Source organism: Pelophylax lessonae, assembly GCF_965119305.1.
Source record: "Pelophylax lessonae genome assembly, chromosome: 5".
Taxonomy (NCBI): domain Eukaryota; kingdom Metazoa; phylum Chordata; class Amphibia; order Anura; family Ranidae; genus Pelophylax; species Pelophylax lessonae.
Genome location: NC_138772.1, coordinates 165,004,697 through 165,021,513, shown reverse-complemented (window position 1 = coordinate 165,021,513; position 16,817 = coordinate 165,004,697). Strand labels below are relative to the sequence as shown.

The window sequence follows — 16,817 nt, the reverse complement described above, 5'->3', positions numbered from 1 at the left end:
TCCCTTAGTTAGTAAACACAATAACTTTTGCGCAAACCAATCAAAATACGCTTTTTGCGATTTTTTTTACCAAACATAGGTAGCATAAAACAAATTGGCCGAAAATTTTAAAAATTTTTGATTTTTACATTTTTTTTTGGGGGAATTTCATATAAAAAAAAAAAAAGGGAAAAATATTGCTATTTTTGCAAAATGGACGCTCTTTTTTTGTTTATAGCGCGTGATCAAAAAATCGCACAGGTGATCAAATACCGCCAAAAGAAAGCTCTGTTTGTGGGAAAAAAAGGACGCCAAATTCGTTTAGGTACAGCGTCGCACGACCGCGCAATTCTCCGTTAAAGTCACGCAGTGCCGAATCGCAAAATACCCCCTGGTCGGAATGGGGGTAAAATCTTCCGGGGCTTAAGTGGTTAAAAAAAAGGATTTGTTACGAAAAAGAAAAGAAGAAAAAAAAAAGGAAGGAAGGAGAAAGGAGGAGAAGAAAGAAGAAGGAGAAGCAAAGAAGAAAGCAAAAGATCCTGTCCCTTCAAAGTATGGCTAACAGCACAGTGCTTTTGCTGTGTAATTTGGTCCCTTGTATCCCCTAAAAAAACCTGGATGATCCTGCCTTGTTCTGCCCTCCCTTCAGTAAACGGACCACAGTTTATCATGGCTGCCGAGCCCTGCAACCGTGGTCAGTTTACATGCCATCATCCACAGCTGTTGCGGCCTCCTTTGCGCTCCTCTCGCCCCTCCCTCCCTGCTCTGTCAAGTGCCTGCCCCCTCCCCTCCTGCTGCAGAAATTACTTTTATTGGAAAGTCAGTTCCAACCAGCTGCCCCACACTCCGTCCACTCATCCAGTAAGGACAGGGTGCCAGATCATGCCCGCAACACCTTCTCTTTGGAAAGAGATGGGCGGGTAGTGAGAGCAGGCAGTGGAAACCCTCAGCACTGCCAGTGACTACATGTTGCAGCCCTGGCCTCCACAAGAGGGCGCCAGTTCCTCAATGTAAGCCTCTCGTTCCAGCAGGCCGCAAAGCCGCAGCCTCAAATATCGGCTGGCGTGGCATCTTAGTCTCCACACCTGCAGACATCCCAACCTGCAAAAACTCATTTCAGGGAGGTGGCACTCAGCCCCCCCCTCCCCTCCCACCACCAATTTAACACAACTAGAGGATAATCAATTGAAATGCAATCAGCATACAAAGGTTTATTTCTAAGAGATAATAAAAGGAACACGCTAACCACAGTCAGTAATTTGAAGTGGTCATGGTGGTAGCAATCAGAAACACTGCACATGCTGGGATTTTTACAATTATGTGCTGGGGGCTAGTTGCACCCCTAGCACATGTGACTTACTGCTGGCTCCTCAGAGACATCAACTGAGTGTGAGGAGTGGCACTAGGGGAAGCACGCAGACCGATGCTTCCTGTACCTCTCCTCTCACAGGCGGAGTGCATTGGATATCACTCCACCTGTGACAGGACAGAGCCAGAACTAAACAGGAAGCATCGGCTCTGTTCGGGCAGCCCGGAAATCACACGGCACTTGTGGGTGTCAGGAAGCCACAGCCCGCATGCAGGAGACTCCCGCACCTCGTGGGAGACTTGAGATGTCTGCCATTGGGAGAGGACACCTGCCGCAGCGTAGCCCAGGCGCCAAGCCGCTAATCCTAGCTGCCAATGCGACCTGGGGTTTGTCTGGCCCTGATATGAACTGTATATGCAACTGTACATAACATAAAGCTGCTAATCGAAGTCAGAAAAAAAAAAAAAAAAAAATTATATATAAAATAAATAAATGTGGCATTTATGGTTAAGAACATTCTTTGAAATCTAAAGATATAACAAAATGGTAATACAGTATACAATGTTTTTTCATTTAGGCTGGGTTCACATTGCTGCACAGAGCTGCTCACAGCAGGGGTCCAGTGCGTCCCTGTTCACCATTTCAGGTCCGAATTCAGTCAGAATTTTTGGCTGAATTTGGACCTGAAAACGGACCAGAAAACACACATGACTCCTGTGCAATTTCACACTGGAACCGCTCCAGGGATATTTGAACCGGCTCCATAAAGAGCCAGTCACAATCTCCTGACATGCAAATTGGATGCGGGGAAACCCACATTCAATTTGCAATAGTATGAACCCGGCCTTAATATGGTGCTGGGAGGGGTGTAAGGGAAAAAAAAAAGTAGGAGTAGGAGTGTGCAGCTAAATCAAAGCTTATGTGGCAACAAAATGATAGAAAGAAAAAAAAAAAAAAAAAAAAATGCAGGAAAGATCGGCAGTTTAGGAAACTAAAAATCCTCAAAAAAAAAAAAAACCGATGCCAGCAGACACTTTTTCCCTACAGTATAGAAGTCAGATTTTCTGTGCCACCAATAAAACCCATCAAGGGCCCACAGGCCTGCACTGAACGCAAGGACAACCAGGGACATTCTGCTGCAGTATAGGGGAGCGCCAGATCAGGCAAGTAACTGCTTTTACGTGCCCTACACATAAACAAGCATTTAAAGTGGAGTTCCACCCATTTTTGCAAGTTGAGCTGTATGCAATCCCCTTTAAGTATGCTAATACCAATGTAAACTATTTTTTTTTTTTTTTTTTTTTTTTTTTGGATATACCTTTTATCTTCTGTATTCATCTGCACTTCCTGGTCTTGATGCTTTCGGCGATTACGTCACTCGGCGATTTGCAAGGGCTCCTGGGACATTGTATCCCAGCAGCCCTTGCAAGTCGCCTAGTGACGAAATCTTGTGTGATTTCCAGGGCTCAGGGATGTATTTCATTCAGTCCGTGCTTTGCCTGCCTCCGCCCCGCCTCCTATCAGTGACTGAAAGCATTACATCCCTGGAACTCACTGAGGAGGCGGGGCGGAGCGGAGGCGGGACAGAGGCGGGGTGGGGCGGGGCAGTGTATCGGATGCATCATCCAATGATAGTGAGAGAGCAGAGGGGAGAGAATGTAATGTCAGTTTCTACCTCGCTCTCTGCACTAGATTCTATGGGGACAGAACGGATTATTCTTCTGTGCTTTTCATAGTGAGAAATGGAGGAATGTTATCTGATTACTGAGCAGTCACACAGCTCGGGGGACATTAAAGGAGAAATCTCACCGCACGGGGGACATTAAAGGAGAACTCTCACCGCTCGGGGGACATTAAAGGAGAAATCTCACCGCACGGGGGACATTAAAGGAGAACTCTCACCGCACGGGGGACATTAAAGGAGAACTCTCACCGCACGGGGGACATTAAAGGAGAACTCTCACCGCTCGGGGGACATTAAAGGAGAACTCTCACCGCTCGGGGGACATTAAAGGAGAAATCTCACCGCACGGGGGACATTAAAGGAGAACTCTCACCGCACAGGGGACAAATTAAAGGGGCACGCTCACCGCACAGGGGACACAATGTAAAGGGGAACTCTCACCGCATTGGGACACAATGTAAAGGGGCACTCTCACCGCACGGGGACACATGGTAAAGGGGCACAATGTAAAGGGGGTAGCGATGTGATGGCACTGCTATTGGTGGCATCACTGTGGGTGGGTGGGTGTATGTCGCACTGTGATGGTGGGCAATAACATAGCAACACTGTGATGAGGGAAATGTGATGGCAGCATTGCGAAAGCAGACCTGTGATGGGGGCATTATTATTGGTGAAATGTGGTGGGTGATATTCTATTTAGGGCAATGTGATGGTAACATTTTTGTCCATGCAATTAGAGGGCAACTCTGATGGGGGCACATTCATTGCAATTTTCTTAAATATACACTTTTAATATACTTTTTAAAAATTACAGATTTTGAATGACAGCCATAGTAGCTCACCTTACATCATTTTTTTTTTTTTTTAACAGTTAAATTTTTTTATTTTATTGTTACACATATAAACATCACAAACATTCCAATACAATACATTACTCTGCACAAGGAATATTTTTATCCGTACCTACTAACACACACAAAAAAAAAAAAAAAAAAAAAAAAAATTCTTAGGGAGAGGGAGGGAAGGGGAATGTCAATAAACCAGTTTAGAAACAAGGAGAGAAGAAAAAAAAAAAAAGGGAAATTCTTAATTATAATAATAAGAACCTACTTATATCATTATGGGACCGGTGACTTTAGCTCACCTACAGCGTCGATCCAGGCTGACCAGACTTTATCGAATTTTTTTGGACAGTTCCTACTACCGTATGTAAAACGGTAGAATGGGAGTGTCTTAGTAATGGCAACTATCCAGGATAATCGGGTGGGAGGTTCGGGTAACTTCCATCGCAAAAGGATTTCTCTCCTGGCATAAAACAGGGTATATGTAATGCACATTTTAGCATATTTATCCCCAGCCAGTTCTGTAAGGTTACTCAATAAAGTTACCTTTGGGTCCAAAGGAATCATAATGTCAAAGATTTCGCCAATAGTGTCCGTCACTTCTTTCCAAAAAGTTGCCAGGTCAGGGCACGACCAAACAACATGTAAGAATGTACCTATTTCATGCCCACATCTAATGCACAAAGGATCTTTCGTGGGGAATATCCTGGCAAGACGTTGTGGCGTATAATATGCTCTATGTAAGAATTTGAGTTGTATAAATCTGTCCCTAGCCGCTATCATTGAGGGGATATAATTATTAACAGAATCCTCCCACTCTTCAATAGTCAGATCTGGAATGTCCTCCTTCCATTTATTATAGGTTTTCTCAAGGGACTGACTATGATCTGTTGAGAGTATGGAGTATATAGCAGAGAGAGATTTCCCTATTACCTTAAAAGTTAACATTTTCTCCAAGGGGTCTGATTCCAGGACAACAGGGCCATGGAACTGAGCCCGCATAGCATGACTAAGCTGGCGGTAACGAAACCCCATGGTGGAAGGTAATGAATGGGTGGACTGTAGAGCATTAAAGCCTTGAAGTCTTCCATCTTTAATAACATGTTTCATAGTCACAATCCCTCTAGCAGCCCATAACTGTGGATCAGGGAGATGATATAAATGTTTTAAATTAGGATTACCCCACAACGGAGTGTGGGGGGATATATGCAATGGTGTGTTATATATCACCCGCGCCCGAGTCCATATCCGCAGGACAGTCTTCATCAGACTGGTTATTTGAGGATGTGCCTGTTCCCCCCGAAAAACAAGATTACTAAGGGCCGCATATGAACCCAATAGTGCTGCTTCTAGTGTAACTGCAGAATTAGTTTTGGGCTGAGAGAACCACCACCGGACCGTCACCAGGACGGCCGCCCAAAAATACAATTTAAAGTTAGGAAGCGCTAATCCTCCTCTTGCAAGAGGAAGGTATAGCGTGCGTCTTGCGACTCGTGGAGTACGCCCGGCCCATACAAAAGTTGTTATAATACTTTCTAATCTCGAAAAAAAGGTTCTAGTCATATCAATGGGGGAGTTACGGAAGAAATACAGAAATTTCGGAAGATAGTTCATTTTTATTAAGTTAATTCTGCCAACGGGGGACAAGGGAAGCATGCGCCAAGACGCGCACTTTTTATTTAATTGTAAAACTAAAGGGTCAATGTTATTTTGCTGATATACCTCCAGTGTTGGACCCACTTTGATGCCTAAGTACACCATATCCTGTACCCATTTCAACGGAGTATGTGTATCAATTAAAGATATCGATGGGTGTAGTGGAAAAAGGACGGACTTAGACCAATTAATATTTATACCTGAAAAACGGCCAAAGATGTCAAATAATTGTAAGGCCCTATGTAATGATGTGGATGCATCCGCCAAATAAATCAAGGTGTCGTCTGCATATAAAGACAACTTCTCTTCAATGACCCCCACCTTAATGCCTCGGACTTGTGGGTCCGCCCGCAACATAATCGCTAGCGGCTCCAAAGCCAAGGCAAACAAGGCTGGGGATAACGGACATCCCTGTCGGGTACCCCTCAATAGAGGGAATTTATCCGATAGAGATGTATTAGTACGAACTCTAGCTGTAGGGTTCTCATAGAGAAGCTTAATCCATGAGACGAAATTAGGGCCAAACCCGAAGCTAGATAAGATCTTCCAGAGAAATGGCCACTCAACAGAATCGAATGCTTTCTCGGCGTCGAGGGAGGCGACCACACCTGTTCCTCCCCCCGACGCCAAGGCCATATGTGTGAACAATCTCCGGATATTGATATCAGTACCCCGCTCAGGTATGAATCCAGTTTGGTCAGGATGGATCAATCCTGTAATAACACTATTAAGTCGATTGGCTAAGACTTTTGAAAGGATCTTGCCATCAACATTTAATAAAGAGATAGGTCTGTATGATGAACATAGTGATGGGTCCTTCCCTGGTTTAGGGATCACAACAATAACCGCTTCGCTCATTGTTTTAGGGAGTTCCCCATCCTTTAGAGATCCTAGAAGAGTGGCTAATAAATATGGGCCCAAAAGGTCCATATGTGCCTTATAGAATTCAACAGGAATTCCATCCGGTCCTGGTGTCTTATCGGGTTTTAGGGAGGCCACCACTTCCTGGATCTCCAAAAGAGTCATAGGGGCGTCTAGTTTGGCCCTATCTCTATCAGTTAAGACTGGAAAGTCCACTGCCTGTAGATAATGATCGAGTTCATCTCCTGAATAATTAACCTTAGTATTATATAGGGCTCGGTAATAATCAGTGAAGTTGTGAATAATAGTTTCTGGATTAGAGTGAAGAGTGCCTGATTGATCCTGAATATGTGCTATACTATACCCACTTGTCTGTTCCCTAGAAATTTGCGCCAGCATTTTACCGTTATACTCGCCATGTACAAAAATATGTTGGGCTTGAGAGAGCAGTTTTTTCTGTGTAAGGGCTGTTCGTATTCCCATTACCTCCTTAGTCAAGGATTGAGATCGTGTATAGTGAGTGGGGTCTCTAGTTTGGACATATAGATTTTCCATATCTCTAGCTTCCTTTTCTTTTTGCAATAGATTTGTTCGCCTATATCGTTGGATCTTCCCAATAGCTGTCTGATAATACCCCCGGGTACAAACCTTAAAAGCTTCCCAGACCATGGCCACTGATGACGTGCCCGGATTTATCTCCCAAAAGGCCGCTATCTGGGGTTCGACTAAAGGGTTTATATCAGAATCAGCGATCCAATATCTGGATAAGCGCCATAATCTATGAGAGGGGTTACCAGATAATTCCATTTTTAAGAGAAGTGGGGCGTGGTCGGATATCCCTCGAGGAAGAACCCGAATCTCCCGGACCCGAGATAGTAATGACCCACTTGCAAACATTAAGTCAATTCGAGAAAAGGTTTTATAAGTGGCGGAGTGGCAGGTATATTCCCTAGCATGGGGATGGTGCCAACGCCATAGGTCTGTCAACCCATAGATCTCAGCCCATTCAGTGAGATCCGATCTAGAGGAAGAATCTCCAGTCATTCTATCCATGTTCGGATCTGGGACCATATTAAAATCACCCACAATGAGTATATTATCATTCTCAAATTTTGCAATTTCTTTAAAAATTTTATATAACAGCCTGATTGAGGCCGGCGGAGGTATATATAACCCTACCAGCAATAAAGTAAAAGATGATATCTGCAGATTGAGTAAAACAAATCGTCCATCCGGGTCCGAGAAGAGACCCATTAGTCTGAACGGTAGAGACTTGTGGATAAGAACGCTGACTCCCCGAGAATACGTAGAAAACGTAGAGTGGTAATGATGCCCAACCCACGGTTTCTTAAGAGCCAGCGTTCGAGTACCCAACAAGTGAGTCTCCTGCAGGACACATATGTGGGGCTTAAACGCTTTTAAATATTGAAACACTAAAGAGCGTTTCTGTGGGGAATTCAAACCTCTAGTGTTCCAGGAAATCACCCTTAAAGATTCCATATCCACTCAAAAAACAATGTATACAGCATAGTAACAGAAAAGAAAAAAAAAAAAAAAAAAAAAAAAAAAAAAGAAAAAAATACAGTAAATACAATAACAGAGTAATGATTCAAACATCCCCATCCCCCCCACCCCACCCATCTCCCCAAAATTGGAGAGGGTTTGTATCCCACCCACCGCGGACCTCATAGTCCACCCTAGGGGGTAAGTGTCAAAGAAAGACGCTATATTACCCCCCCCCCCTCCTTAAGAGAAAAAAAAAAAAAAAAAAAAAAGAAGAGGGGGGGGAAAAGACTCCGGCGTTCAAAAGGACAAAAAAGAAGGAGAAACTTATATCTTGATTCACCCAGGTATCGTATAAAGTTTGGGCAAGCAAACTATGACAGACCAAGAGGAAAAAAAAAAAAAAAAAAAAAAAAAAAAGGGGGGGGGGGTTCAATTTCAGTCTTTTTTATATGTCTCAAGCCAGGATAATACCTCTTTTGGGGAAGAAAAAAGACGCACATGTTCACCATCTTGTACCCGCAATTTAGCTGGGAACAGAGTACTATATTTCAACCCCCTTTCTCTTAACTTAGAACGGGCTTGATCAAATGACTTCCTCTGACGCTGTGTTTCAACCGAATAATCTGGAAAAATAAAAAGTTTACTGCCCTCATATTTCACTTCACCCTGAAAGCGCGCTGCTCGTAACACAGTGTCTCGGTCACCATAATGAAGGAACCTCAAAATAAAAGTACGTGGAGGAGAACCAGGAGGACCTCGCTTCCCTGGTATTCGATGTGCACGTATTACTGAAAAAAAAGCAGAAAATTTAGCTTCTGGAAGAATTATCGGAAGTAAGTGTTCAATAAAGGTCACCGGGTTTACACCCTCGGACCCCTCCGGAAGACCTAAAATCCGTAAGTTATTCCTACGATTGCGATTTTCTGCATCTTCTGCTCGTATTTCCAGCTGCTTAACCCTGGCTTTGAGCAGCTGAACATCCGAATTATAATCTTTCTGTGTGTCTTCTACTTCTGATACTCGCATTTCCATCTCGGTGACTCTATCTCGAAAATTATCCATATCTTTACGGATAAGTCCTATATCTGTTTGTACACAATCAATTTTGGATGTCAAGGCTGTCTTACAGTCTACTATGGCATGCATAAGTGACTCTAAGCTTGCGGGTGTTTCTACATCCCTGGTCACTGTTGTTTGATCAGTCTGAGACGCCATGGTTACCGTAGACCTAGACAGTGATGTCAGAACTGCACGGCGTGTCTGTACACCCCCTTTATTTTTGGGCATTCCTTCCCCCAGAGAAAAAAGGGATTCAGGAGGTTTAAGTCCATCCAGTCCTGGTTTCAGTCTGCTATAGTAAATTTGTTAAATTTGTTATATAAGTTGTTGATGTCATGTATGTCAAATATCGCATGAACATATTTCGTGCCCAGAAAGTAAAAAATTGTAAAGAATAGTTTATATGGCAGGCTGGCAATATGCAGTAAAAGTGTGTGTTTTCCCTTCAAGATCCCCTTCAAACAATCTTCTCAGATAGGATAGGATAGGATCCAGCTTATCAGTTTCCTCAGGGGGGGGGATAGGAAAATCAGCCAAAATCAGCCAGTGCAAATAGTTCAAAATAACTCTTAACCAAGGCTGCTCCTCTTTACCTGGTACAATTCAATGGGGAAGGATCCTGCCAGCTGAGCCTCAAGGGAGTTGTTCAGCACACCAGCACACCAACCTTCTAATTCAGTGGACATACACTGTGGCAGCTCACACCGTTCCAGTCAGTCCTGCCACCCCTGTCTCAGTCGACACTGCAGCGATCCGGCTTCTGGCTTCTGGCTTCCAGTCCCTCAGAGCGGGTACAAAGCTGTGATGAAGAGGGGATGAAGGGGAAGCAGCATGGAGGGCTGCGGGAGCGGAGCGGGCGAGCCACACCGACCTTCGGAGCAGCCGGAAACAGCCCGCACACAGCCCCCTGCCGCTGACACAGCCGACAGAGCCGACAACCGGACAGTCCAGCTATCCCCTTGCCGCCCGCACCGAAGACCAACACCAGACAGACATCAGCCTGTGGACTGTGGACGCAGCCGAAAACCAGCAGGGGAATCAGCGGGGGAATCAACCTGGGTGAGTCTTGATCACAGGATCAGACGCCGGAGTCGGGAGCTCAGTTAGAGCACGTCTGCTCCCGGCGCCATCTTAGGACACGCCCCTTACATCATTTTTAATACGCTATCAAATAATTAATATCTTCAAAATCTCACACACACATATACCATGTGCTGACCCCATTACAATGTGACATCCATCCATCAACAGTGCTGACCCGATCACAGTGCTGACCCCATAACAGTGTGACATGCATCCATCCATGCAAAGTGCTGACCCCATAACAGTGTGAAATGCATCCATCCATCCATGCATGCACAGTGCTGACCCCATAACAGTGTGACATCCATCCATCAATGCACATTGCAGACCACATCACTGTCCTGCCCCCATCACTGTGTTACATCGATCCAGCCATACTTCCACAATGCTGCCCCAAATCAAAGGGTGCCATCACAGTGTTGCTGCCACAATAACCATGCTGCCCCAATTCATAGTGCTGCCATCCATCCGTTACATTAAAGTTCCCCATCAGCCAGACAAGAGCTTTCCTAACCATAATAGCTGGCAGTGTGTTTCTATCGGACTCTCTCTCCCTCTCTCGCTTGTGCCTTCCGGGAGGAGGGGAAGAGATATAGAGGGCGGAAACTTCCTCCAGAGCCAACGTCTCTATAGCAACCTGTACTATGCCTAAAGAATAGTACTGCCCATGTGCGGGATTTCCTGCTGCATTCTGGGTAGCCAGAATGAACAACAAGCAGGAAGAAGGTCACTAAGTCTTACACTGCGGTTTCAGGTGCCCTTACTAAAGATGACAACGCACAGGCAGCAGTTATAAAAGTAAGATTTTCACTAAACATATACACCGTTCAACTCAAATATGCAAATAGCGGTTTTGTCAAGCGTGATGTATTAATATTAAATGGGCTATTTTTGTTAAAAAAATTATTCTGAGGGTGGAACTCCGCTTTAACTCTTGCCGTACAGAGAAAGCCCCACTGCAAGGGAGACTTTTAAACTCCAAAGTTGGGTTTTAGAGTGTCTGCCTGCAGAACTATAGGAATACTTTGATAGCTAAGCACTCAGAACAGGGATCCTCCAATGTGAAAGTATACATGAGAATAGCTATATGCAGCTTACCTATGGTGGTCTCACAAAACTTCTCTGCAGCCACTTCATTTGCAATGTTAGCCCCCATCAATACACTAATATCAATTCCCATTTTCTCACGAATAATGTCAGAAATTAGTTTCAGACCCTCTGGACCTTCGTCTATACCCTGAAAAAAATGAGAAAAATGTATATATTTTTACATGAACAAACCCACTTGCTATGGGCAGTGAAAAACATTTGTGTTAAAGTTAAATTCCAGATGGCTAAACCCATTTTAATTTAATAATGAATGATTCCAACAATCCTTTTATGTATTTTTCCCCACACAAAACAGATATCTGAATCTGCAACCTATAATCCCAGGAAGCAGCATTCAGAATGCAAGCGGTCAGGCAACAATTGGGGTATGCTTACAGGAGGGGAGAACACCGGTAACAACCTAATCATTGTCCATTCATAAACTGGCAGCAGGTTGGGGACAAAACTGTACAGCTTCAGTGCGACACATAAAAGTGATGTCACTGACCGGACTATCTGGCAAGGTTGCTTGGATCACAAGACTGGTTTTACACAATTCTAAATCTCTGGGCGTATGCACTCAGGCTCGGTTCACACTGGGGCGGCACGACTCCTTACTACTTCAGGAGGCGACTTGTCAGTCCCATGCACCACGACTTCGGAGCGACTTGCATGGACTTCACATAATGGAAGTCTATGCAAGTTGCTCCGAGGTCGCCCCGAAGTAGTACAGGACCCTTTTTCTAAGTCGGAGAGACTTGTGTCGCTCCTATTAGAACGGGTCCTGTAGCAGTCAATGGACCGCGAGGGAGCGCTTACAAGTCGCGCTAGTGTGAATCGAGTCTTAAACTGTTAAAAACAAAAATCCAGGTAAGCAGCTTAACACACAAAGTATTTGTATACAAGTAAATAAAACTAGTTATAATTCATCTGCACATCCAAAACATTAATATTTATGCTTAAAAGGATAAGTTCCCCTTTTCAGAAAAAAAAATAATAAATTCACATTTTTCTTTGACGGTAAAAAAAATAAAATAAGATAAAAAAAAGAAGAAGTGCATTTTTTTTGTTGCAGGAGCCTGTAAAGCATTGTATCAGCAATCAGCAGATCACTGGTGCCATGCAGGTCTCCTGCAGATCTGTCAGTGTATCTGCTTCCTCGTACGAGAAAGCCAAAACATGTGGACAGAAAAAATTAACAAACTACCACAGCGCTCATAGCACAGTGGTTCAATGAAAACTACAAGTTGCAAAGGCTGTTGGACGCTGCAGTTTTTCATTTACAGAGTGCTGTGAATGAGAGGCGCGGCCGGGTGGGCACAGCCAAGTTTTTTTTAAAAACATTTGGATAGCTAGCGGGTAGGGAAGAACCGCCGCTAGCCAGCACAGTGGGGGGGGGGGGAGGTCGGTGAATTCATAACATTGTTACACCCATATTTGGGGTGTAACATCTAACAGGTCATGAAAGGTGAACTTATCCTTTAGGCTACGTTCACATGTGGGCATAGCGGATCACGGGCAGAATTGTGGTAACATCGCGCAAACAGAATCGCGGGATGCATGACGCAAAAAAAAAAAAAAAAAAAAAAAAAAAAAAAAGGTACAGGAGCTTCTTTTGTGCATCATGCGTCCCGCGATTCTGTTTGCGCATTGTTACCGCGATTCGGCAGGCGGAAATCGCGGCAACATCGCACAGCGCTTGGGTTGCCATTGCAAATCACGGGCATCGCACAGGCGTTCCGCGATTTGCAATGAGCCCGGATCGCAGGCAGAATCGCGGGGATTCTGCCCGTGATCCACTACGCCCACATGTGAACGTAGCCTTAAGCAGTAGCTCTAATATTATGTATGTGTATGTTGAAAAGTACCCCATTTTGCTTCCAGTTAGGAAATTAACATTTTATATTCAATGTTTTGCAACTTCTACAATAAAACACCCTATAAACCCCTGGTGGCCAACCAGTGGCCCTTTGGTATAGGATGTACGGAACTCGGAAATCTGTAGTGGGAACATTGATCTCCATTAGTCTCATGTAACTTTTTCCCAGTTGCATATGGTTTCTACGGCCTATCCCCAACCAGAAACGTAGCATGTCCACACACTGATCCTTATTTCCTCCATTAGGTCTGCAGTTTCTGGACAGTCCTCTCAAGCAGAATATATATTAACTACTTCCGGCCCACGCTATAGCCGAAAGACGGCTACAGCGCGGGCTCTAATTTCCGGGAGGCCGTCTTCATACAGCCTCCCAGTAACAGGCTCCCCGCGCGCTCCCGCGAGCGCGCATCGGGGAAAATCTGTGTCGGCCGTGTCCCTTGGACACAGCCAATCACAGATCGTGGTGAATGGCCAATCACAGCGGCCATTTACCACGTGATTGGACCGTGCAATGAGAGATGATCTCATATGTAAACATATAAGATCATCTCTCATCGCCAGCTCTCTTCCTCACACGGAGACTGCAGTGTGAGGAAGGAGAGCCGATCACCGGTAAGGGGACACAAAGGAATGTAATCAGGGCACTGATCACCAGTGCCCTGATTACAGAAGAGGGGAAAAAAATGCCACAACTGCCCACAATCAGTGCCCACAGTCAGTGCCCATAGTGCTGCCAGTTAGTGTCCATCAGTGCCTGCTCATCTAGGCACTGACTAGTAGCACTATGGGCATTGAGTGGGCACTGATGGTGCTGCCCATCAGTGCTGATCAGTGCCACCTCTCAGTGCCACCTCTCAGTGCCCATCAGTGCGGCATATTAGTACCTCCTCATCAGTGCCACCTCATCAGTGCCCATAAGTGCCGCCTCATCAGCGCACATCAGTGAAGGAGAAAAATGTACTTATTTTCAAAATTTACTCACAGAAAATAAGAAAAACTTTTTTTTTCCTTCAAAATTTTCTGTCTTTTTTATTTTTTTTTGTAAGAAATAAAAAAGCCAGAGGTGATTAAATAAGCTCTATTTGTGTGGAAAAAAAAATGATAAAAATTTCATATGGGTACAGTGTAGCATGACCGCGCAATTGTCATTCAAAGTGTGACAGCGCTGAAAGCTGAAAATTGGCCTGGGCAGGAAGGGGGTATAAGTGTCCAGTAGGCAAGTGGTTAAACTTTACGTGCAGCCCTTTGGAGATGTCAGGGGCCGCATTTGTGGTCATAAGTTGACAACCACTGCTCTAAACCAGTGGTCCTCAACTCCGTTCCTCGGGGTCCACTAACAGGCCAGATTTTAAAGTATTACCTTGGGGAGATGCAGACTAGAGTACTGCAATCACTGAGCAGCAAATTATATCACCTAGGATGTATTTCAGTTATCTTGCAAACCTGGCCTGTTATGGCGCTTTTCCACTGCATGGAACCGTACTGGTTCGGCACGCTTTTGTGCTTTTCCACTGCTGGTACCGCATGGTATAGGGTCGGAACGGTTCGGTACGGTATAGGTTTGCTTTTCCACTGCATGGAACCGAACGTTACGGTACGGCTCTGAAAAAACAGTACCTACTCGATTGTGGTTCCAACAGGTACCAAACTGGTACCATATCCCACAATCCTTTGCATGCAGTCACTACTAGCCACTGATTGGTCAGAGAATCCCACCCACTTAACTTTAGTACTACTTTAGTGGAAAAGCAAACCTATACCGTACCGTACCGAACCGTACCATGCGGTACCAGCAGTGGAAAAGCAAACCGGGCCAAGCAGGGCCGAGTAGAGCCGAGCCGGTACTTGCAGTGGAAAAGTGCCATTAGTGGGCCCTGAGGACCAGGGTTGAGGACCACTGCTCTAAACCATCCAGATTTCAAACAGAACTATACAAATGAATATAGCATGATTTTATATTTAGTGTACATTCAATCAAAAGAAAACACACACACACACACACACCATTTGTATAGATCGGTGATCAAGCAGTGCACACCTTGTTAAAGGGGTTTAGAATTTCTGCTCGACTAAATCTGCTGCAGCGGTGACATGCTTTGAAAAATCCTGCCATGTACATTCATATTATAGAAACGCAATTGTAAGAAGCAAATTCCCATCCTAAAGCCTCTTAAAGGCTTTAGATATATATGCAAATATCATCATCTTAATGCACATAGCCCTCGGTGTTAATGTTTAAAATATAAGTACTTTACCAACTATAGTTTTTACTATACATTATGCATGGAGCCTGCACTTCCTATAGTTCAGCTTAGTAGTTGTGCTTCTCCCCCTAAAAGGTTAATGTAACTGATTTTAACTCAGCAGCTACCATTAAGGGTGCGATCTGCAGTAATTAAAGTGTATCCGAAACCAAAGGTTAATTTTGTTGTTTCTTTCGTTTTTGCCCGGTTTTAGGTTTTTATTGTTGTGCATCCATGATGGGGCATCTCACCATCTCTATTTGTCCAAGCGGCAATATGGATAATGCTCCAATGAGGACAGCTCCTTCAGTGCCAACTGTCCAGAAAAGGATTTTTCTTCCCTTTGGTGAGATTTACACTTCCTTTCCATTGTGAAGAGAAATCTAACAGGAAACTGACAAGGGTTTCAACTTTTTCTATTCTATCCAAAAAGAAGTGTTTAAAAATGGCTTTAGATGTACTTTTTTATATTTTTACTTCTTCGAGGTTCTGCGTTTACCTTGTATAACAAAATATACTATTGCTACATCTGACAACAATAAGAGCCCATTCAGACTAGCGCGACTTGTCAGCCTGACAAGTCGTGGTATGTCGCGGTCCATTGAGTAGTTAAGGACCCGTTCTAATAGGAGCGACACAAGTCACTCCGACTTAGAAAAAGGGTCCTGTACTACTTTGGGGCGACCTGGGAGCGACTTGCATAGACTTCCATTATGTGAAGTCCATGCAAGTCGCTCCGAAGTCGTGGTGCACAGGACTGACAAGTCGCCTCCCGAAGTAGTAAGGAGTCGTGCCGCCCCAGTGTGAACCGAGCCTAAATGCATACGCCAGAGATTTAGAATTCACAGGTCGCCCCCCCCAAAGTCGGATCGCCTCAGTGTGAACCGGCTCTTAGGGATAACTTGTATTAACCGTGAATACATTAAATAAGTGTCAGAACTAATAACATAGGTCACACTCCTTAAAATGTCTACTTTTTTGTGTGTGTATTTCAGTGACTATTGAAACGTACCCTAAAATAAAAAAAAACACACATCAAGCATTTTCTTTATGCCCTTTTGCCAGTAACACTAATATTTGTTCGTGTTGCTCTCCTAATAAACCTAATTTGGCTAAAATTTAAGAAATAGATTGTTAAGGACCAAAAAGTATCTTTTTTTTTTTTTTTTTTTTATATAAAGCAAGGAGAGCTGAATATAATCAGTGACAAGATTGAAGATAATAACAAAAATGGTAGTTAACATTAATTAATAGAACACAGGGCCACATAATGAGATTGGAGGAGATTTAAGCCTAAGCTGCACAGGGGGGGGTTTTCACTGTCAGGGCGATAAAGATGTGGAACTCTCTTCCACAATTGGTGTCAGTGGGGAGTAGTGATATTTTTAAAGACTCTTGGACGTGCATATTAAAGAACACAACATACAGGGATATGGGAAATAATTATATACACTGGGACACCTGCAACGGTTGAACTGGATGGACTATTGTCTTTATGCAACCTTACCAACTATGTAACTATATAAAAAACACAGTATAGTTTCAGGAACTGGACCGCAAAAGACCAGAGAAGTAAAGAAAAGGTTTACTGTAAGTAAAATGACTATTGTCAGTAAGAATTTTCCAA

General features: G+C 44.1%; 1 protein-coding gene across 1 annotated transcript in view; it reads right to left on the bottom strand.

Annotated features, from left to right (window-relative positions):
• The window catches only part of GPD1L (glycerol-3-phosphate dehydrogenase 1 like), an 82,008-nt gene that overhangs the window by 42,913 nt on the left and 22,278 nt on the right, over positions 1-16,817 (bottom strand). The window contains exon 4 of the mRNA XM_082258275.1: positions 11,078-11,216. Coding sequence (XP_082114401.1) covers positions 11,078-11,216 — 139 coding nt within the window. The remainder of the gene's footprint in view (positions 1-11,077; positions 11,217-16,817) is intronic.